The sequence below is a fragment of the Pseudorca crassidens genome, chromosome 5 (genome assembly GCF_039906515.1).
Source record: "Pseudorca crassidens isolate mPseCra1 chromosome 5, mPseCra1.hap1, whole genome shotgun sequence".
In the NCBI taxonomy this organism is placed as follows: domain Eukaryota; kingdom Metazoa; phylum Chordata; class Mammalia; order Artiodactyla; family Delphinidae; genus Pseudorca; species Pseudorca crassidens.
In genome coordinates this window covers 77398665-77420958 of record NC_090300.1, presented here as the reverse complement: position 1 = coordinate 77420958, position 22294 = coordinate 77398665, and the positions used below count along the sequence as shown (strand labels likewise).

At 36.2% G+C, this 22294-nt stretch overlaps 1 protein-coding gene across 3 annotated transcripts in view; it reads left to right on the top strand.

Annotated features, from left to right (window-relative positions):
* Positions 1-22294, top strand: part of PAK2 (p21 (RAC1) activated kinase 2) — an 80414-nt gene that overhangs the window by 46282 nt on the left and 11838 nt on the right. For all 3 annotated transcript variants that reach the window (XM_067738533.1, XM_067738534.1, XM_067738535.1), the window contains 8 exons: positions 9289-9389; positions 9732-9879; positions 11450-11481; positions 12699-12803; positions 13872-14004; positions 18983-19046; positions 20950-20998; positions 21480-21592. In XM_067738533.1, the coding sequence (XP_067594634.1) occupies positions 9289-9389; positions 9732-9879; positions 11450-11481; positions 12699-12803; positions 13872-14004; positions 18983-19046; positions 20950-20998; positions 21480-21592 (745 nt within the window). The remainder of the gene's footprint in view (positions 1-9288; positions 9390-9731; positions 9880-11449; positions 11482-12698; positions 12804-13871; positions 14005-18982; positions 19047-20949; positions 20999-21479; positions 21593-22294) is intronic.

Genomic DNA, 22294 nt, shown 5'->3' with positions numbered 1-22294 from the left:
TTTTTAGGGTATTGTGCTTCAAGTTCTGCTTAATCATTTGCACTTCTTTTCTTTAACTCTTTATTCTATACTCCTAACATATATGAAACTTTCTATTAAATATCTGTAAATTTTTCAAAATTCCCAAGTTGAAAAATATGGCTGGGCCTTAGATACAACAGGAACCGGGAATTCTCCTGCTATATGTCTAGTTTTTCTGCTTTCTGTGTATCTGGTCATATTTCTTTCCTATATCAGACTGATTTTTTTTCTCTGTGTGTTGGGAAATACAGCCCTCAACAGTTCCTGGGCTTTATTTCTTACATTCACTGGTGAGAGACTGATTCTAAGGGTCCTAAGTCTGGCTTAGTTTATGTATTCACCCCTGAACCAATCAAACTGTCTGGGAGTGTGTGGGCAACTGTGGCTGACATGGCTTGAATTAGATGCCTACCTTGGATCAGTCATCTGTAATCAGGGTCATATAAGAAAATGGCGGGCTTCCCTGGTGGCGCAGTGGTTGAGAGTCCGCCTGCCGATGCAGGGGACATGGGTTCATGCCCCGGTCTGGGAAGATCCCACATGCTGCGGAGCGGCTGGGCCCGGGAGCCATGGCTGCTGAGCCTGCGCGTCCGGAGCCTGTGCTCCACAATGGGAGAGGCCACAACAGTGAGAGGCCTGCGTACCGCAAAAAAAAAAAAAAAAAAAAAAAGAAAGAAAGAAAATGGCATCTTTCCCAACTATGTACATATCAGAAGTGGATACTGAGCAGATTTTATAAAAAGAAGAAACAAATACTTTTATATAGTGCATGAAATTGTATGTTTTTCTGTCAGCAGTTCAGAGCCGTATAAAGAGTCGTCAACTATTAGTTTATAGTTGGTTAATAAATATTTCCTCCTATATGCAGGATACCAAGTTAGAAGTCAAGGGACATAATAGAGAAAGTAGAACGCGTGACTTCAGGTTATTCACGGTCTAATGGAATATGAAAGATTGTTTATGAGAGATGTAAATGTGCATTTCAGTAAAGGTAGCAAAGCTTATATTAGGCTTAACAGTTGCTCCTTTCCACGACCAATGTGTGCTGCCCTCCTACCATAGCCTATTAGGAGAATCTAATGGTTAAACATGCCTCTATTTACTCTTCTTCCCCAGACACAACTAAAATAACAGTAAAAAAAGAATTATTTTTTCTATCACAAGGACAAAGAGAATGGGAGAGGAGACAGTAGTATACAAGAGATTTCAATACATATTTGGAAGAGTGAAGTGGTGGAGAATGGTAACTGACTAAGCAGAACAGAGGAAAACATATCCTAAGTGTTTGCAGAGGGGAATGTTTATGAGAAGTGACCAGTTTCCCTTGTAAAAACCTCAGAGGCTCAGGATTTAGAGGTACACAATTTTGTGTGTGTGTGTGTGTGGTTGTGTGTAATACATAGGCTGAAAAGGGGGAATTAGTTGAATATCTATATAGGATGTGTTGGAGGCCCTCAGGCCCCCTCCTTTATCCCGTAGGCATGCAAATATAACTCCATCCTCTGGGAGAACAAAAGAACAAAAAGATATTTATATTTATTTGAGGAGGATTAAGTCTGAGAGTCTCCTTATTCTTGTAGAGGAATCAGAAAAAGGTATAGAACCAAAATGAAAAAGGCAGATTCAGGAAAGTTAACATACTGAACTTCTTTCTTCTGCCCTGCTTTTAGAGCACTTGTACCTTGAGTCAAAGCCCTCAGACAAGAGAATGAACGATTTTTTTCTGGATAAACAGAATGTCCTGGGGAGAAATATTTCAGATACTCCATACCATCCTTACCTTTAATGAAAAGCCTGACTTATCTCCCAGTTAACTTTTTAATACTTTTCTGTACGAGTAGACGGCAAAGCATCACCAGACATTTGAGTAAAACCCTTAACATAAGAGAGTCCAAAACAACAGGGGGCAAAATGTGAATGTAGAAGAAACAGGGAGGGAAAAAACCCCAGCATATACACACACGTAAACTATATAATCTTCAAAGAGAGAAGATAAAGTGCATCCATGAAACAGGAAAAGTATTCTCAGAGAAAAAATGATCAGAGAACAATGAGAAATAATTATTGGAATATCAACAGTTAAGATTATCAACACAAACAAAAGATATCAATAGGCAAAGCATTGGAAGATAGTCAAGAAAATTTTCCCAGATTGTTGAAAGTACAAAGATGGAAAATATGAGAGAAAAGGTAACAGTTATAAGATCAGACCAGGATGGACTTATCTAACTAATAATGACAAAGAAAATAGAAGAAAATAATTAAATAATAGAAAAAAATTTCCAGATCCGAAGAATATGATTTCTAGGTGGAGGCAGCTCACTGAGTGCTCAACACAGTGAAAGAATGAAGACCATATCAAATCACATCATCCTGAAGTTTCATTATACCACAGATAAGATGGCAAAACCTGTTATACTTCCACTCAAGATGGAGTAACAGGGACCAGATTTATCTCCCCATCTAAAAAAACTAAAACACTGAGAAAAAATGTACAAAACAACAGTTTTCAAGACATTGGACATCAAATAGTAAAGGAAAGTGATCCCAAAGAGATGGGAAACAAATGAGTTGAGTCCTATAATTGATGCAGCTTATTGCCTGAAGAGTTTACAGCAATAGGGAGGGACAATTAAGTGGTCTCAAAAAGTTGAAAAACAGAACTGGGAATTTGGGGGTGCCAAGGCTGCTAGTTTGTAGTCAGAGTATCAGAGAGTAAACTGCTGAACAGAGAGAGAGAAAAAGAGATCTGCAGAGGGTTCCCTTAGAGTCTTCAGTAGCACATGCATGTGAGGAAACTACCCAAAACTGGAGGGAAAAAACCACTAGAAATTATAAAAGGGAACAGCCTTTAAAGCTCACACAGGGCCCAGAATATTTCCTGTTCCCGCTATTCAGAGTACAAAATATTGGATAGAGGTCTTGCCTCAGTAGCAGGACAGAATTAGCCCTAGATAAAATGCTGCTCTAGCCCTGCCTTTTATTTATTTATTTATTATTATTTTAAAATAATACCTAAAAGGATCAACTGTTTCTAAATTTGTTTCTCTCCTATATGAGTAGACAGCTAAGAATCACCTATCTATGTCCCAGAACAAAGTTCACAAATATTTATAGGAATGCAAAAATATCTGCACCTAACAAGAAAAAAATGTCAGCTTGGTATCCAATCAATATTTGTAAATAAATATGAGTAAAATCCAGTCAATATTTGTAAATAAATATGAGTAAATAAGTAAAATCCATCAATTGGAATCAATACCAGAATAACACAGGTGATAGAATTAGTAGGCATGTACATTAAAATATTTAAATAACTGTATCCTATATGTTGAAGAACCCAAAGGAAGGATTCAGCATATTAAGGGAAAGCAAAGGAAGAGAGAAAAAAGAACAAATCAAAATTCTAGAGTTGGAAAATACACTGGACAAAACTAACAGTAGACTAGACATTGCAGATTTAAAAGATTAGTGAATTTGAAGACCATGGCAATAGAAACCATCAAAATAAAACTTGGAGAAAAAAGACTGAAAAAGTGAACAACCATGGGACAACTTCATGCAGACTAATGTAAGTATAACTGAAGTCTCTAAAGGAGGGAAGGAGAGACATTTAGAAAACAATACTTACAATAAGGACCTACTGTATAGCACAGGGAACTCTACTCAGTACTCTGTAATGACCTATATGGGAAAAGAATCTAAAAAAGAGTGGATACATGTATATGTATAACTGATTCACTTTGCTGTACACCTGAAACTAACATAACATTGTAAATCAGCTATACTCCAATAAAAATTATTTTAAAAAAAACTTAAAAAGAAAACTTTAAACAATGGCTGATTTTTTCCCCCAAAATTTAATGGACACTATAAACCCACAGATTCAAGAAGTTCAGTAGATTCTGAGCACAGGAAACATGATGAAAACTGCACAAAAGCACATAATCATTGTTTAAAACCAGTGATAGAAAAATCTTAAAAGCATCCAGACCTTAGGCTCAATTTTCTTTTTTTTTAAATAATTTTATTTTTATTTTATTTTATTTATTTATTTTTGTCTGTGTTGGGTCTTTGCTGCTGTGCACGGGCTTTCTATAGTTGTGGCGAGCAAGAGCTACTCGTTGTGGTGTGCGGGCTTCTCATTGCGGTGGCTTCTCTTGTGGAGCATGGGCTCTAGGCCCACGAGCTTCAGTATTCAGTAGTTGCAGCATGCAGGCTCAGTAGTTGTGGCTTGTGGGCTCTAGAACCCAGGCAGTAGTTGTGGTGCACAGGTTTAGTTGCTCTGCAGCATGTGGGATCTTCCCGTACCAGGGATCGAACCCATGTCCCCTACATTGGCAGGTGGATTCTTAACCATTGCACCCTCAGGGAAGTCCATAGGCTCAATTTTCTGTGAACCTAAAACTGCTCTAAAAAAGTCTGTTTAAAAAACAACGCTGTCAGAAAGAAAAGACACATATAGAAGGGGGAAAAAGGTAATTATAAAAAAAAATACGTAGTTAATCCAAAAGAAGAAAAAAAGGAAGTGGGAACAAAGGATAGATAGAGATGATTATAAAACAAATGAAAGAATGGTGGGTTTAAACCTAACTATAGCAATCCCATTAAATGTTACTGATCTAGACACCCTGTTTAAAAGACAGAGATTAACAGATTGCTAAAGCAGACCTAAATTTATATGCAACCTATAAGAAACCCACTTTAAAAATATAAAGCCACAAAATAGGTTAAAATAAAATAATTTTTTTAGGGCTTCCCTGGTGGCGCAGTGGTTGAGAGTCCACCTGCCAATGCAGGGGACACGGGATCGTGCCCCCATCCGGGAGGATCCCACATGCCGCGGAGCGGCTGGGCCCGTGAGCCATGGCCGCTGAGCCTGCATGTCCAGGGCCTGTGCCCCGCAACGGGAGAGGCCACAGCAGTGAGAGGCCTGCGTACCGTAAAAAAAAAAAAAAAAAAAAAATTTTTTTAAAGTATGCTAACGATGGGACTTCCCTGGTAGCGCAGTGGATAAGACTCCACACTCGCAATGCAGGGGGCCAGGGTTTGATCCCTGGTCAGGGAACTAGATCCCACATGCATGCTGCAACTAAGAGTTCACATGCCACACTAAGGAGGCCACATGCCGCATCTAAGGAGCCGGCAAGCCGCAACTAAGACCCGGTGCAACCAAATAAATAAATAATTTTTTTAAAGACTGAACAGCTTCAAAAAAAAAAAAGAGAGCACTGGTGCTTTTAAAAAAAAAATAAAGTATGCTAACAATGAAAAAAAGCTGGATGGGCTTTGTTAGTATCAGACAAAGTAGATTTTAGAGCAAGAAATAGTCCTCTAGTTAAGGGATAAGGAATAATTCATTTTATAATGATAATAGGGTCTATTCATCAATATGGTGTAATAGAGCTAAACATTTATGCACTTAATAGCAGAGCTTCAAAATACATGAAACAAAAAACAGATTTCAAGAAGAAATAGACAAGTACAGTTATAGTTGGAAGTTCCAGTACACTTTCACAATAATTGGTAGAACAAGTAGACAGAAAATTGCTAAAACTATCAGCCAACTTGACCAATTGACCTTTATAGAATATTCCATTCTTTTTAAGTGAACGTGGAACATTTACAAAGATGTATTCTGTGGCCATTTTTTAAAGTCTTTATAAATTTAGGAAGATTCAGATCACAAAGTATATTCTGTGACCACAGTGTAATTAAGTTAGAAATCAGTAGCAGAAAGATCCCTGGAAATATTTGGAAAGTAAATAAAAGCACTTCCAAATAAATGAAGAAATTAAAAGAATATTTAGGAAATACATTAAACTGAATGAAAATGAAAATTCAAGACATCTATATCTGCATGATGCTGCTAAAGCAGTACTTAGAGGACATTTATAGTATTTAAAACATCCATATTAGAAAAGAAAAGAAAGATTTCAAATCAGTGATTTCAGCTAAGCCATTTTAATGAACTAGAAGGGAAGAACAGGTGAGATCCAGAGTAAGTAGATGAAAAGAAATAATAAAAGTCAAAGCAGAAATCAGTGAAATAAAAAAAAATACAGAAAAATCAATGAAATAAAAAGTTAATTCGTTGAAAATACCAATAAAATAGGTGAACCTTTAGCAAGACTGGCAGGGTAGTCGGGAGGCAGAAAAGACACAAATGGTATAGAGATGGTATCTCTATACATTTTACAGATATTAAAAAGAAGGTAGTATTATGAACAAATATACAGATAAATTCAACACATTAAAGTGAAAAAATTTCTTGAAAGACACAAGTTTTTCAAAGCTCACTCAAAAAAAAAAAAAAAAACGTAACCTGCAAACCCTATATTTCTTAGGAAAATTTAGTTTATAGTTACTAGCCTTCCCACAAAGACTCAGATGGCTCCATTGGTGAATTTTACCAAGCATTTGAGGTAGAAACATTACCAATTCTACACAAACTTTAAAAAATTGAATAGGAAGGAATACTTCCCAAATCATTTTATGAGACCAGCATTACTCATGCCCCAACCAAAGACATTACAAGAGAAGAAAGCTACACACCAATATCCTTCATTAACATAGATGCAAAATCTTAGCAAGATTTTAGTAATTACAACCCAACAGTATACAAAAAGAGTAATACATCATGACCAAGTGGATTTCATTTCATTAATGCAGGGTTGGTGTAACATTTGGAAATCAATCAGTGTAATTTACTATATTAACAAAATTTAAAAGGTGAACCACACATTCATCTCAATAGATGTAGAAAACGCATTTGACGAAATCCAATATTCATTTCTGATCAAAGCATTCAGCAAATTTGAAATAGAAGGAAATACCTTTAACTTCTCTGAAAAACTTACCTCTGGTATCAAACTTGGTGGAGAAAAAATGGCTTTTGCTACTTAGATTAGGAAAAGTACAAAGATTTCCCTTTCACCACTTTTATTCAACAGTGTGCTAGAGGTTCTAGCCAGTGCAACAAGGCAAGAAAAATAAATGAAAGGAATCCAGAGCGGGAAGGAAGAAGTAAAGCTGTCTTTATTCACCAGGAACATAATTGAAATATTTATTTATTTATTTTTTTGTGGTACGCGGGCCTCTCACTGTTGTGGCCTCTACCGTTGAGGAGCACAGGCTCCGGATACGCAGGCTCAGTGGCCATGGCTCACGGGCCCAGCCGCTCCACGGCATGTGGGATCTTCCTGGACTGGGACATGAACTGTGTCCCCTGCATCGGCAGGTGGACTCTCAACCACTGCGCCACCAGGGAAGCCCGAAATTTTATAGGAAATTCTGTGATAGCTACAAAATGCTACTGGAAGAAAAAGTAAGGCTTAATATTAATAGTAAGGTTTCAGGATATAAGATCAGTATTTAAGAATCAATTGTGTTTCTCTATGTCATCAATGAACAATTGAAATTTAAAAAGCTATATGTACCATTTGCAGTAGCATCAGACCTTTTGAAATACTGTGGCAGAAATCAGACAAAAGCAGTAACAGATCTGTACAATGATAACTTATAAAACATTGCTGAGAGAAATGAAAGAAGACCTAAATAAGTGGAGAGAGTCACTATTTTCATGGATTAGAAGGCACAATATTGTTAATAAATCAGTTCTCCCTAAAATGATCTATCGATTCAGTGCAGTCTAAATCAAAACCCCAGCAGGATTTTTTTTGAAAATTATCAAGATTATTCTAAAATTCACATGGAAATGCAAAAGACCTAGAATACAGCCAAACAATTTTTTAAAAAAGAAAAGGTCGGGGACTTCCCTGGTGGTCCAGTGGTAAAGAATCTGCCTTCCGATGCAGGGACGTGGGTTTGATCCCTGGTTGGGGAACTAAGATCCCACATGCCACAGGGCAACTAAGCCTGTGCACCACAACTACTGAGCTCGTGCACCTCAACCAGAGAGCCCACGTGCTGCAAACTACAGAGCCCACGCACTCTGGAGCCTGCATGCCCTGGAGCCTGCACGCCATAACTAGAGAGAAAAAACCCGCACACCACAACTAGAGAGAAGCCCGAGTGCCACAGCTGGGGAGAAGCCTGCACACCACATCGAAAGATCCCGCATGCTGCAACTAAGACCCGATGCAGCTGAAAAAAATAAAGAAAATAAATTTTAAAAAATAAATAAAACTACAGTAATCCAGGCAGTCTTATACTGTTGGCATAAGATAAAGAGATTATTGCGAGAGTTGAACATCCAGAAATAGACCTATGCATATATATATGGTCAGCTGATTTTCAACAGTGGTTCAGAATGAGAAAATGGCTTTGGCCTTCTAAATAGCAACACTGGAAATTAGAAGAAATTCAAAGGGGGATGGTATTTTCAACCTAAATACATATATAGTTAGTCAAGAACTATCATATATAGTTAGTCAAGAACTATAAATTAAAACAAAGGTGTGTACCAGAAGAGGAGAACACAGGATTCAGAAAATAGATTCTAGCACAGCATAAAAGTGAAGGAATGACCTAGGACCAATAGCTGTGCCAGAAGCCTCCGCATGATAAACTACTGCAGATTAGAGCAAGAGGATCTGAGAGCAAGGTGTCTAGGTGGGGAAAAAAAGGAACTGATGTGTTTGAATTTACAGAGAATATTATTGATAGGTGTGTGGCAGCAATGTTGTAAAAATAATTGGCAGAACCACAGAAGAACTGGGAAATCTTAAAATGTAACAGTTATTAATGTCAATAAAAAGGAAGAGTTAAGAGTTGCTGCACAAGAAAGGTGATGTGGTCCTTGTGAACTGTTTATATGGTGTATATTATCCATAGTCATAGTAATGTAAATTGCTCTTTCTAGATGAGTATAGCTCACTGGAAATAAGACTTGATAGACTTTGTTTTCCAGATTGTTCGGCATCTGAGGTATAGTTCTTTATTTATGAGAGAACTGATAATCTAAGGGGCTCTCTCTTCTGCCCTGAGGGCTTTTATTCAGGCCTGGTGCTGGGTCAGTCTGTGCGCCTCTTTAAGCAGAACACAGGTTGACACCCTCCCCCTCCTCCCCCCTCCCCCAACCCTGGCCCTTGATGACAGAATAGGTTTTTGTACTTGATTTATCAATTTCCTATCAGCCAATGTTTTTAGGGAAAATTTCTTTTTTAGAATAATTTTATTCCTAGTCTGTTTTGGGAAAACTATAAACATGATTATAAGTACATTTATTAATCTTGTTTAAAGAGGCTCTTTATAAGTACATTTATTAATCTTGTTTAAAGAGGCTCTTTTTTTAATGCCCTCTAGGAAGTAAGAAGAAAGAGAAGGAAAGGCCAGAAATTTCTCCTCCATCGGATTTTGAGCACACCATCCACGTTGGCTTTGATGCTGTTACTGGAGAATTCACTGTAAGTTTACCAAGTTGAGACTCATTTATAAAGCAGTACTCAAACCTTTCCTTTCAGTATTAAATTTGAAATTAACTTTTCCATCCACACATTAACTGTGAATTCTTAGTGCTTTTCTCTTCTTACAAAAGTGTTTGTGTTTAGATGTGTTCTTTTCCTAGGGAGTTGAGCCTATTGATTATAATTTGCAAAATAGATTTAGAAAACCAGACATTTTTTAGAATTTAGTCATACCTACAATTATGTAGATTGATTTGTTTTATATATTTTCTAACTTTTCTCTGGAAATTGATCTAATTAGAGCAATTCAAAACAACTAATTTCTGAATATCTTTTTGTTAGGGCATGCCAGAACAGTGGGCTCGATTATTACAGACCTCCAATATCACCAAACTAGAGCAAAAGAAGAATCCTCAGGCTGTGCTGGATGTCTTAAAGTTCTATGACTCCAACACAGTGAAGCAGAAATATCTGAGCTTTACTCCTCCTGGTAAGACATCAGACCATGGTAAAAGGCTGACTTAAATGGGATTGTAGAGTTGTGGAGCACTTCTGGATAAAAAGATTGCTTCTGGAAAAATTAAAAAGCTAAGCTACTTTTTTCCCTGCATACATCCTGCCTTTTGTAAACTCATTGTGGCAGTTCTTATGTATAATTTGGAGTCTGGGGATTATATTAATCTCTTAGTTTTGCCAAAAGTGGGTGTTTGGACCTTTTGTTTGTTTTTTTCTCTTTACTGTTTTTGAGTGAGTTCAGCAATAGAAGGGAAAGAGGCTGAGTTATAGGCATGTTTGTACTAGAAATATATTTATTGTCAGTGGGACAGGTTGTTTTACTATATATAAACGCACAGACTTTGAAGTAAAAAATGTTTGCGCAAAAATTGAAACTCATCACATATATAAACATAAAATGAGCGTTAGAACTAAAAGTATTTTTTCTCAGAATTGGAATATCATCAGGTAAGAATTGGAGAATAGTGGGGTTTTTTTAAGTTTATTTGTTCATATAAGGATTAGAATAAAACCCATACATTACAGTTGATTGTGGTATCTCTTGCATCTCTTATTATTTAGGCTTCCCCTCCCTCACGTTGGTTGCTCTCGTGCTCTCCTTTTCTTGCAGTTTATTTGTTAAAGAAACAGAATCATTTGTCCTGTTTACCTCAGTGTAGATTTTGCTAATTACATCACAGGTTATTATTTAATATGTTTCTCTGTCCTCTCAAGTCATACATGTAGTTGTAAAAAACAATATGATTGAGCTAAAAATCATACATTTAGTTTTAATTAATTGTACTTATTTGATTGCATTCTCGTAGAAATAAGGGCTGTGTTGAAGGAAGAAATAGAGCCCACTTGGTAAATCTTGACCTTTTTTACATAGTCTAGTACAACGTTAGCAAAAGGTCAGATTTGTCCCCAACTTTCTTGTCAACTTCTAAGTCTGTGTAAATGAATAATCTTTTTTTTAATCAGTGTTTGAACAGAGATGGTATATTCATGTGTGTGTGTGTCTGGTCATTTTAAAAGGTAAAACAAAACTTGCTCTTCTAAACTCCAGAATGAATATTGTGGTATTTAGTCTTCATGAACTGTGTTTTGTCTTCAGGGATTTGCTTTCATAGTGATCAAAATTTATGTCAGTAATTTTCCTTTGCAGAGTTACTGTTGGTTTCTTTAAGTTCCTTGATAGGCAGTTTGCTGGAGAAAAATATCATTATGAATAGACTTCTGTCTTATTTTAAGAAATGCAGGTATAGTTTCAAATAAAATTTTTTTATTAAGGTATAATTTCATGCTGCAAAAATCACCCACTTGAAGTATACAATTCAATGATTTTTAGCAAATTTACAGAGTTCCATTAAACTTGAGGTTTATAATGTGCAAATTCTTGTTTGAATACTGATATTGTTTTTCTCAAGACTTAATTCAACTTAAAATGAAATCAGTCTGAGAACTTTTTACTTGCTCTGCTTTATCTTTTTTTCCTTTTATTGTATAAAATTGTTTTATTTTTTGAATTGTTAACTTAGCATTATTTTCTGTTTTGTATTCAGAGAAAGATGGCTTCCCGTCTGGAACGCCAGCAGTAAGTTAATATGTTATTTCTTATAGCTCTTGTTCTAATTTAAGTTACCCCAAACAAGTCTCAGTTTTTATTTTACTTTCTGAAATAAATTACAGCCTCCAGAAATAGCTACTTAATATTGACATATGTTTTTAGCTAGCCACTTGATTATTTGAGGAAGCCATATGAAGCAAATAGAATTTCCTCAGGTGATGCTTAAAGTAACTAAAGCTTATGATCTTTAGAGCAGTTTAGCTACTTTTGATAATGTTTCCATATATAAACATGAACACAAAGAACTTGCCAGCATTTTCCTCTGGCATCATCCTACTGAATATAGACTATGGAAATATACTGAACAATAGAAGCCTGTCAGAATCTTCAGAGTTGTCTGAAACTTTATCTAAGTTATCATGTAAGCACAAATACCTCTTGCAAACAGTAGCTATTTTATTTTCAATTCCTCAATTAGGAGGACACAGTCTCCTGGAGTTATTTGAAGACTATATGTAATAACATGTAAAGTACCTACTTAGCATACACCTATATGTAATAACATGTAAAGTACCTACTTAGCATTCACCTAGCATATAATAAGCTCTGTATAAAGGATAATGCCTTCCTCTTTTGCTTTGTTAGTCACAACTTCTGGTGAATCTAGCTGTTTTAAATAGCCAGAAATCTCTGACTTATACAAAGTCCAGAGGATTTTTGTTTTTCGTCTTAACAAATGAAATGATTGTTTACTTTTTGGGCTTGTTAAAATGGTATAAAATTCTCTATAAAAGGTATGAATTCCCTCTTAAGAATACTTGGTATTTACTGTATACATTTGTTTCATAAACTTTTCTGTAATATATAGAATTACCTTTACTTTTTTTTTTTTTTTTGTGTGTGTGTGGTATGTGGGCCTCTCACTGTTGTGGCCTCTCCCATTGCGGAGCACAGGCTCCAGACGTGCAGGCTCAGCGGCCATGGCTCACGATCCTAGCCGCTCTGCGGCATGTGGGATCTTCCCGGACCGGGGCACGAACCCGTGTCCCCTGCATCGGCAGGTGGACTCTAAACCACTGCGCTACCAGGGAAGCCCCTACCTTTACTTTTTAAATGATTAGATTAGAACCAGTGAGGTTTTATTGCTTTGAAATGAGCTATTAAATATTTTTTCAAGTATGGTGAAAAAGAGAGATAGTCATATTTGACTTGTCTTCCTCACTTTGCTCCTGTGATAAATGCAGCTGAATACCAAGGGTTCGGAAACAGCAGTAGTAACAGAAGAAGACGATGATGATGAAGAGACTCCTCCTCCTGTTATTGCCCCACGACCAGATCATACAAAATCAGTGAGTTTCTGATTAGTGAATTGGGTTGTGTGTGTCTGTGCATGTGTGTTTTAAAAAGCAGTCTGTATTTAACTTCCAGTGATTAATTTTTTAAAAGTCCTCAGGCTTAAAATATTTTAATATCGGATATTTGACTAGGAGATCTTTACCTAAACACCACTCATCAAAAAACTAGTTTTTTGAAAATTAAAACCGAATGGATTCTTTAAAAGTTAAAATACTTTTCTCATTTTGTTTTCTTTCTGTATTACACCATCTGTTCCAGAGAACTCATCTGTTTCTTTGCCTCTTTCTGTTTATCTCAGTGCAGAAAAGTACTGTATCTAAAACTTGGATCTTACCTTTTATCCAAAGTACGTATTTAACTCCCATTTAACATTTCTCTTAAAGCCTTGGTATCATTCAAGAGGCTGCCGAGAGTGAAGTTTCTAACAGATATGGGAGAATTTTAATAATAAAAACCTTAGATAGAGACAGAAAGAGTCCTGTCCCTCTCCCTGTACTAATACAAATAAAGTCCAGGGAGCATGATGAAGTGTTGGCACAATAGGCGGGTAAGGCTCCAAGGACTGCCAATGGATCCTCATCTAATGGTAGAGAGCTCTATTTTCTTTACCACTTAGAACTGGCTGTTTGAAATGAAATGGTAGATATTATATTTGTATAAAAAAATTTTGTGGAAATTAATAATAGTTATTTCAACATCAGGGTTTCTTTGCTCCTTATTTCTCTCTTGTAGAAAAAATATGACTTTTAACTTGTACTTCTTTTTGCTTCATTTCTGGCATATTATTTTCAATCTGGTTACACTTAAATTTCATTCACAGATCTGCTGTTTTGCTACACAGACTTTTAAAATATATACATGACGTGCGAAAGAAAAATGTTTCACATTGCATCTTAGTTACCCGTCTTTCATAAGACAAGTCTGAAAATACTATTCTCATTCTTTAGAACACTGAGGACAACTTAGTTTTTGTCAAAAAATCAAAGAACTGAACAGTGTGCCAGTAAGAATACCTAAAAATATTTTTCCTCAAGTCTCGGTAATTAACTGTTTCTCTGCAGATTTATACACGGTCTGTAATTGATCCTATTCCTGCACCAGTTGGTGATTCTAATGTTGATAGTGGTGCCAAGACTTCAGACAAACAGAAAAAGAAGGCCAAAATGACAGATGAAGAGATTATGGAGAAATTAAGTATGTTAACTACATTTTACATTATTCTTAAATTGTTAACAGCCCCTGAAACATTTGGCCCAGGTGGATCTTGATTTATGTCTTATATGTTGGCTTAAGACATAAAAAATAAATTGTTTTCTTCTAGGAACAACAGCTTCAATTAATGTAGTAAAGCCAAAATAATACTGTTCTTTGCTTTCTTATTATTATGTGCTGACTGGTGAGCAGCATCTTTGCAAAATAGTCAGTACCTTGGGGAGCAATACTTCTTCTCAAAGGGCCAAATCTATGGGTCCTAGTTGGAAACTTTATCAAAGGAAGTTTGTATATATTTATGTACACCTGTAGAATAAAATATGCCCCTAAATAACTAAACAAAATGGCCTATATAGATAATATGTGTAAGCATAAAATATATTTTTTTCTCTTCTCCTTTTTCATCCATCAGCTATCATTGGCCTGGATCAAGCACTGGAAATAATACACACAGTGCCAGAGAGGGTAGCAATAACATCTCACTACAAGTCTATAGCAACTTTAGTTATAAAGGATACTGACCTAGAGGGATCAAGGAAAAATATTATATATTGGCAGTAGGCTTGAGGTTGGGTACCTATGTAAAACTGGATTATATCTGTGAATTTCTTTGATATGCCCCTCTCTCTTTTTACCTAGTGAAAGTTTAAGTGAAAATTTAGTGTGGTTTTCTCATGTTTTGACTTACTGTTAATATGAATATAAGTTAGAGTTTTATGTACGATATCCTAATTTTAAAATCTGTTTCTCAAGAAAAATCTCAAACAAACAACCTAACCTTACACCTAAAGCAACTAGAGAAAGAAGAACAAACAAAACCTAAAGTTAGTAGAAGGAAAGAAATCATAAAGATCAGAGCAGAAATAAATGAAATAGAGACAAAGAAGACAGTAGCAAAGATCAATAAAACTAAAAGCTGGTTCTTTGAAAAGATAAACAAAATTGATAAACTTCAGCCAGACTCATCAAGAAAAAAAGGGACTGGACTCAAATCAATAAAATTAGAAAAGAAAAAGGGGAAGTTACAACGGACACCACAGAAATACAAAGGATCATAAGAGACTACTACAAGCAACTGTATGCCAATAAAATGGACAACCTGGAAGAAATGGACAAATTCTTAGAAAAATACAACCTTCCAAGACTAAACCAGGAAGAAATAGAAAATATGAACAGACCAATCACAAGCACTGAAATTGAAACTGTGATTTAAAAACTCCCAACAAACAAAAGTCCAAGACCTGATGGCTTCACAGGCGAATTCCATCAGACATTTACAGAAGAGCTAACTCCTGTCCTTCTGAAACTGTTCCAAAAAATTGCAGAGGAAGGAAAACTCTTAAACTCATTCTGTGAGGCCACCATCACCCTGACACCAAAACCAGAGAAAGATACCACAAAAGAAGAAAATTACAGCCAGTATCACTGATGAACATATCACTGATGCAAAAATAATCAACAAAATACTAGCAGTCCAGATCCAATAATACTGTAAAAGTATCATTCACCATGATCAATTGGTATTTATCCCAGGGATGCAAGGATTTTTCAATATCCACAAATCAAGCAGTGTGATACACCACACCCACAAATTGAAGAATAAAAACCATATGATCATCTCAACAGATGCAGAAAAAGCTTTTGAAAAAATTCGTCACACATATGATAAAAAACTCTCCAGAAAGTGGGCATAGAGGGAACATAGCTCAACATAATAAAGGGCATATACTACAAACCTAGAGCTAATATCACACTCAATGGTGAAAAGCTGAAAGCATTTCCTCTAAGATCAGGAACAAGACAAGGATGTCCACTCTCACCACTATTATTCAGCATAGTTTTGGAAGTCCTAGCTACAGCAGTCAGAGAAGAAAAAGAAATAAAAGGTATCCAGACTGGAAAACAAGAAGTTAAACTGTCACTGTTTGCAGATGACATGATAGTATGCATAGTAGATCCTAAAGGTGCTACCAGAAAACTACTAGAGCTAATCAATGAATTTGGTAAAGTTGCAGGTTACAAAATTAATACACAGAAATCTGTTGCATTTCTATACACTGACAACGAAAGATCAGAAAGAGAAGTTCAAGAAACAATCCTGTTTACCATTGCATCAAAAGAATAAAATACCTAGGAGTAAACCTACCTAAGGAGACAAAAGACCTGTACTCTGAAAACTATACAACGCTGACGAAAGAAGTCAAAGAAGACAAACAGATGGAAAGATACACCATGTTCGTGGATTGGAAGAATCAATATTGTCAAAATGACTGTACTACCCAAGGCAATCTACAGATTCACTGCAATCCCTATCAAATTACCAATGGCATTTTTCACAGAACTAGAACAAGAAAATCATAAAATTTATATGGAGACACAAAAGACCCCAAATAGCCAAGGCAATCTGGAGAAGGAAAAATGGAACTGGAGGAATCAGGCTCCCTGACTTCAGACTGTACTACAAAGCTACAGTCATCAAAACAGTATGGTACTGGCACACAAATAGAAATATAAATCAGTGGAACAGGATAGAAAGCCCAGAAATAAACCCATGCACCTGTGATCAATTAATCTACAACAAAGGAGGCAAGACTACACAATGGTGGAAAGACAGTCTCTTAAATGGTTGCAGGAAAACTGGACAGCTACATGTAAAAAAATGAAATTAGATCATTCTTTAGCACCATATACAAAAATAAGCTCAAAAATGGATTAAAGACCTAAATGTGAGACTGGACACTCTAAAATTCCTAGAGGAAAACATAAGCAGAACACTCTCTGACATAAATTGCAACAATATCTTTTTCGATCTGTTTCCCAGAATAATGGAAATAAAAACAAAAATAAACAAACGGGACCTAATTAAACTCAAAAGCTTTTGCCCAGCAAAGGAAACCATAAACAAAACGAAAAGACAACCCACAGATTGGGAGAAAATATTTGCAAATGATGTGACTAACAAGGGATTAGTCTCCAAAATTTACAAACAGTTCGTGAGGCTCAATATCAGAACAAACAACCCAATCAAAAAATGGGCAGAAGACCTAAATAGGTATTTCTCCAAGAAGACACAGGTGGCCGAGAGACACATGAAAAGATGTTCAACATCACTAATTATTAGAGAAATGCAAGTCAAAACTACAATGAGATATCACCTCACACCAGTCAAAAATGGCTTTCATCAAAAAATCCACAAACAATAAATGCTGGAGAGGGTGCGGAGAGATGGGAACCCTCCTACACTGTTGGTGGGAATGTGAATTGGAACAACACTATGGAGAACAGTATAGAAGTTCCTTAAAAACCTGGAAGTAGAGCTACCACATGACACTACAGTCCCACTCCTGGGCATATACCTGGAGAAAAACATGGTCCGAAAGGGTGCATTCACCCCAGTGTTCATTGGAACACTGTTTATGATAGCCAGGACATGGAAGCAACCTAAATGTCCATCGACAGAGGAATGGATAAAGAAGATGTGGTACGTACATACGATGGAATATTACTCAGCCATTAAAAAGAATGAAATAATGCCATTTGCAGCACCACGGATGGACCTAGAGATTGTTATATTGAGTGAAGTAAGTCAGAGAAAGAGAAATATCGTATGATATCCCTTATATGGGCAATCTAAAAAGAAATGATACAAATGAACTTATTTACAAAACAGAAACAGACTCACAGACTTAGAGAATGAACTTACGGTTACCAGGGGGGAAGAATGGGGGAAGGGATAGTTAGGGAGTTTGGAATTGTCATGTAGACACTGCTATATTTAAAATGGATAACCAGGGACTTCCCTGGTAGTACAGTGGTTTAGAATCCACCTGCCAATTCAGGGGACATGGATTCGATCACTTGTCCGGGAAGATCCCACATGCCACGGAGCAACTAAGCCCATGTGCCACAACTACTGAGCCTGCGTGCCACAACTACTGAAGCCTGCACTCCTAGAGCCCGTGCTTCACAACAAGAGAAGGCACAGCAATGAGAAGTCTGTGCACCGCAACAAAGAGTAGCCCCCGCTCACCGCAACTAGAGAAAGCCCTCGCGTAGCAACGAAGACCCAACACAACCAAAAATTAAAAAAAATTTTTTTAATTAAAAACAAAAAGTATAACCAACAAAGACCTACTGTATAGCACAGGGAACTCTGCCCAATGTTACGTGGCAGCCTGGATGGAAGGGGAGTTTGGGGGAGAGTGGATACATGTATATGTATGGCTGAGTCCCTTTGCTCTGCACCTGAAACTATCACAACATTGTTAATCAGCTATACTCCAATGTAAAATTAAAAGTTAAATAAAGTAAAATAAAACCTGTTTCTTAGTTGTGACATAGTGAACTTTCCTAAAACACATGTATGATTAGTTCACATTAGAGTAATGTTTATAGTAATAAGTGATTTCCTAAATATATTGAAAGATATAAGATATATGAGAAGAGTCAGAAAAGCCATTTAGGGTTTTTCATTTGGGTATTTTATATATATATAAATATTTATATTTTTTCTCATAGTAAGTAGTTTTATAACTTATCATTAGTTTAGTACATTTCAGTGGAGTATGATAAGTAGGATGACCAACTTTTCCTTTCCCCGGGAATTTACCAGTTTTAAGACTGAACATGCCACATCCTAAAACCCCCTTAGTCTCAAGAAAACTAGTACTGTTGGTCATTCTAAAACGTGGTCATTTTGAGGAGGTGGGATAATCAAGACATTAGTTAGGAGGTCTAACCTAGTGGAAATAATGTGTCTTCTTGCTTCTGATACTTTTTTATTTTTGTTAATTGTTTCTTTAGTGTTTGAAACATACATTATTTTTGAAACTTAGTGTTATGTTTGAAAACTTCTAAAATCAGTGGAGGTTATTAAAAGAAATAATGTTATCAGAATTAGTTTACAATTTTTAAATGCTTGACTGAGTTTCCAACTTTTTGTTGTTTTTGTTTAAAATAGGAACTATTGTAAGCATAGGTGACCCTAAGAAAAAATACACAAGATATGAAAAAATTGGGCAAGGGTAAGTATTTGTGACTGTATTACCAGAATATTCATTATTTCCTGGGTGCCCAGCATGATATCTCTTTTGCCTGCTGACATTGAGCACTTCTGGTATTCTATGAGTAGTATCCTTGGATTTGTGTAAATAAGTAATGCGTTTATTTCTAGATGCTATTAAAATACTGTACTACTTAGCAGTGATTGTGCATTGTTTCTTCTTAAGTGTTATTTTGCGTTGGTGATAAGAAATTAGATGGGTGGGAAAATTGCCTGGCAAATATTTAAAAGACAGTAAGAAAATTTACTACAGGATTATAGTTTTAAAAACCTGCATTTTAATCACATCATTAAGTATGGATATTTAATTCTACTGATCTTCTGATTGTGTTCAATCATTTGTATTTTTAAAATTTATTTATTTATTTTGGCTGTGTTAGGTCTAAGTTTCTGTGTGTGGGCTTTCTCTAGTTGCGGTGAGCGGGGGCCACTCTTCATCGCGGTGTGCGGGCCTCTCACTGTCGCAGCCTCTCTTGTTGTGGAGCACAAGCTCCAGACACGCAGGCTCAGTAGTTGTGGCGCACGAGCTTAGTTGCTCCGCGGCATGTGGGATCTTCCCAGACCAGGGCTCGAACCCGTGTCCCCTGCATTGGCAGGCAGATTCTCAACCACTGCGCCACCAGGGAAGCCCCATTTGTATTTTTTTAAAAATTATTATCATTATTTTTTGGCTGTGCCACATGGCTCATGGGATCTTAGTTCCCTGAGCAGAGACTGAACCCAGGCCTCCTGCAGTGGAAACGTGGAGTCCTAACCACTGCACCTCCAGGGAATTCCCAATAATTTGTATTTTTAAACTATGCTAACTGAAATCTTTTTTTCTGTTGCTTGGGAGCAAATGAACATCTTGAATTTTTAATGTTATTAATCTCTGGAAAGTGTTCTGTCAGTTTAGAAAGTGAGCTTGAGTCTTTTTGAAAACTTCCTTATGAATTTCTTTTTAAAAACCAAATTCACTTGCGGCACTGGTTTTAATAACAAGAAATTGAAAATCATGTTAATATTCTTCTGCCTGAGAATGGATAAATTGTAAATAGTATACTGGATAATATATGTAATAATTACAAGTGAACAAGGATAACACCTATCCATATGGATGACCATCCCCAATCCAGTGTTGAATTAAAAAAGCAAATTATAGGAAAATACATAAAATGAAATCATTTATATGAAGTTAAAAAATTGGGGCTTCCCTGGTGGCACAGTGGTTGAGAGTCCACTTGCCGATGCAGGGGACACGGGTTCGTGCCCTGGTCTGGGATCATCCCACATGCTGCGGAGTGGCTGAGCCTGCGCGTCCAGAGCCTGTGCTCCGCAACGGGAGAGGCCACAACAGTGAGAGGCCCGCGTGCCACCAAAAAAAAAAAAAAAAAATTATGTGAAACATTTTCTATAGCGGTACACACCGTTATAGAAAGTATAGAGTATAAAGTATAGAGAAATACATGTAAATGATGCACATCAAATACAGAATAAATACCCAATATAGATTACTTTAGGGAGGAGGTAGGATGCCTTTGGAAAGGGCACATAAGAACCTTCAAATTTATTTGTAGTTCTTTGTTTCTTAAACAGGGCAGTGGATCCATGAGTATATGTGACTTTTTTCTTTCTTTTCTTTATCTTTTTTCTGTATTTTTGTAGATCTGAAATTTATGACAAATTTCTAACATAAGTTTTGGCCACAAGAATTGCCTCTTTTTCTTATTTTTTCCCCCTTTGTTTTTGCTTTTACTTCTTTTAAAGATGTTTAGTCTTAAACGTTCTTTAACCTCTTTTTAGTTGTTCTGAGTATAAAGTCTTTGGATGTTATAAATGAGAATGATTTTGAAACCTTAAATCTGGTTATGTCTTCTTTTCCCTAGGGCTTCTGGCACAGTTTTCACTGCTACTGATGTGGCATTGGGACAAGAGGTAGCTACTTTTTCATACTTCTGGGTGTTACCATTAGCTTTTAATATGGGAAGAAACTAGATCTGCCTGTGAATAATCAGTAAGGAATTTCTTGCAGTTGAATATGTTGAAAGAATTACTCTAGGTAATTTTATAGCACTTTCCTTATTGAGGGGAAAAAAGAAGTAATTATGTGTTTGGTTTCATAAATAAATATTTTAAAAATTATTTTCCCAGCTTGGGATGAAAAGAGGATTAATTCCTGGCACTGGGCTGACCTTGCATTTAGATTTCAAGAGAAATCTAAAAATATTTAAGCTCTGTGTATTACAAAGAATTGTGCATAGGCAGTGTGGAAGTTAAAGTACTGCCTATGAGTAAATTATAATCTCATCGTATAGTATGTATGTAGTAAATTAGATTATTAACTGATCTGTGTTTGTAATTTTCTAAGAGTATTAGGAAACTTGTTCTGACTTTTTTTTTCCTGTTTCCATCATAGGTTGCTATTAAGCAGATTAATTTACAGAAACAGCCAAAGAAGGAATTGATCATTAATGAGATTCTGGTGATGAAAGAATTAAAGAATCCCAACATAGTTAACTTCTTAGACAGGTAAATATAAATATTTCTTAAACATTGGGAGAAAAATGTTGAAATTTTAAGTCTCATGGTTTTGGGGGCTAGCCAGTTTAGTTAGACTAAGGTTGAGTGTCAACACTGAAAAATAAACTTGAAGGAGGAGGAGAGGTAAAAATAGCATATTACAGTTTAGAAGGTCCTTTTTCTACATAGCTGTCACTTGGCAAGTGAGAGAAGGCAGTTAAATGAAGGACATTGCTGCTGGTGCTCATATGAATTACAAATGATCAGAAGCAGAAACATTAAGGAAACGTTGGCTGTGATTCATGTCTTGACTGACAGAGGTGACCAGCCACACAGTTTTTAAACTTTCAAGTCAATTTTGATTTCAAATTTTGTCTTTCATGGGCAAATAGCATGTTTATCAAAACCTCACTTAATTTAGGAATTGATGTTAAATAGGAGAACAAAAAGTAGAAGAGAAAATTATGTATCTTACATTTTTTATTTTTTTAATTTTTAAATTTTTTTTATTTTTGGCCGCACCATGTGGCATATGGGATTTTAGTTCCCCAACCAGGGCTTGAACCCGAGCCCTAGGCAGTGAGAGCTCAGAGTCCTAACCAGTGGACTGCCAGGGAATTACCTTACATCTGTTTTTTTTTTTAAAGCAGTTACATATATGTGAATGAAAGAAGAATTGTAGAAAAATAAATGAAAATTATAGTAGTGATT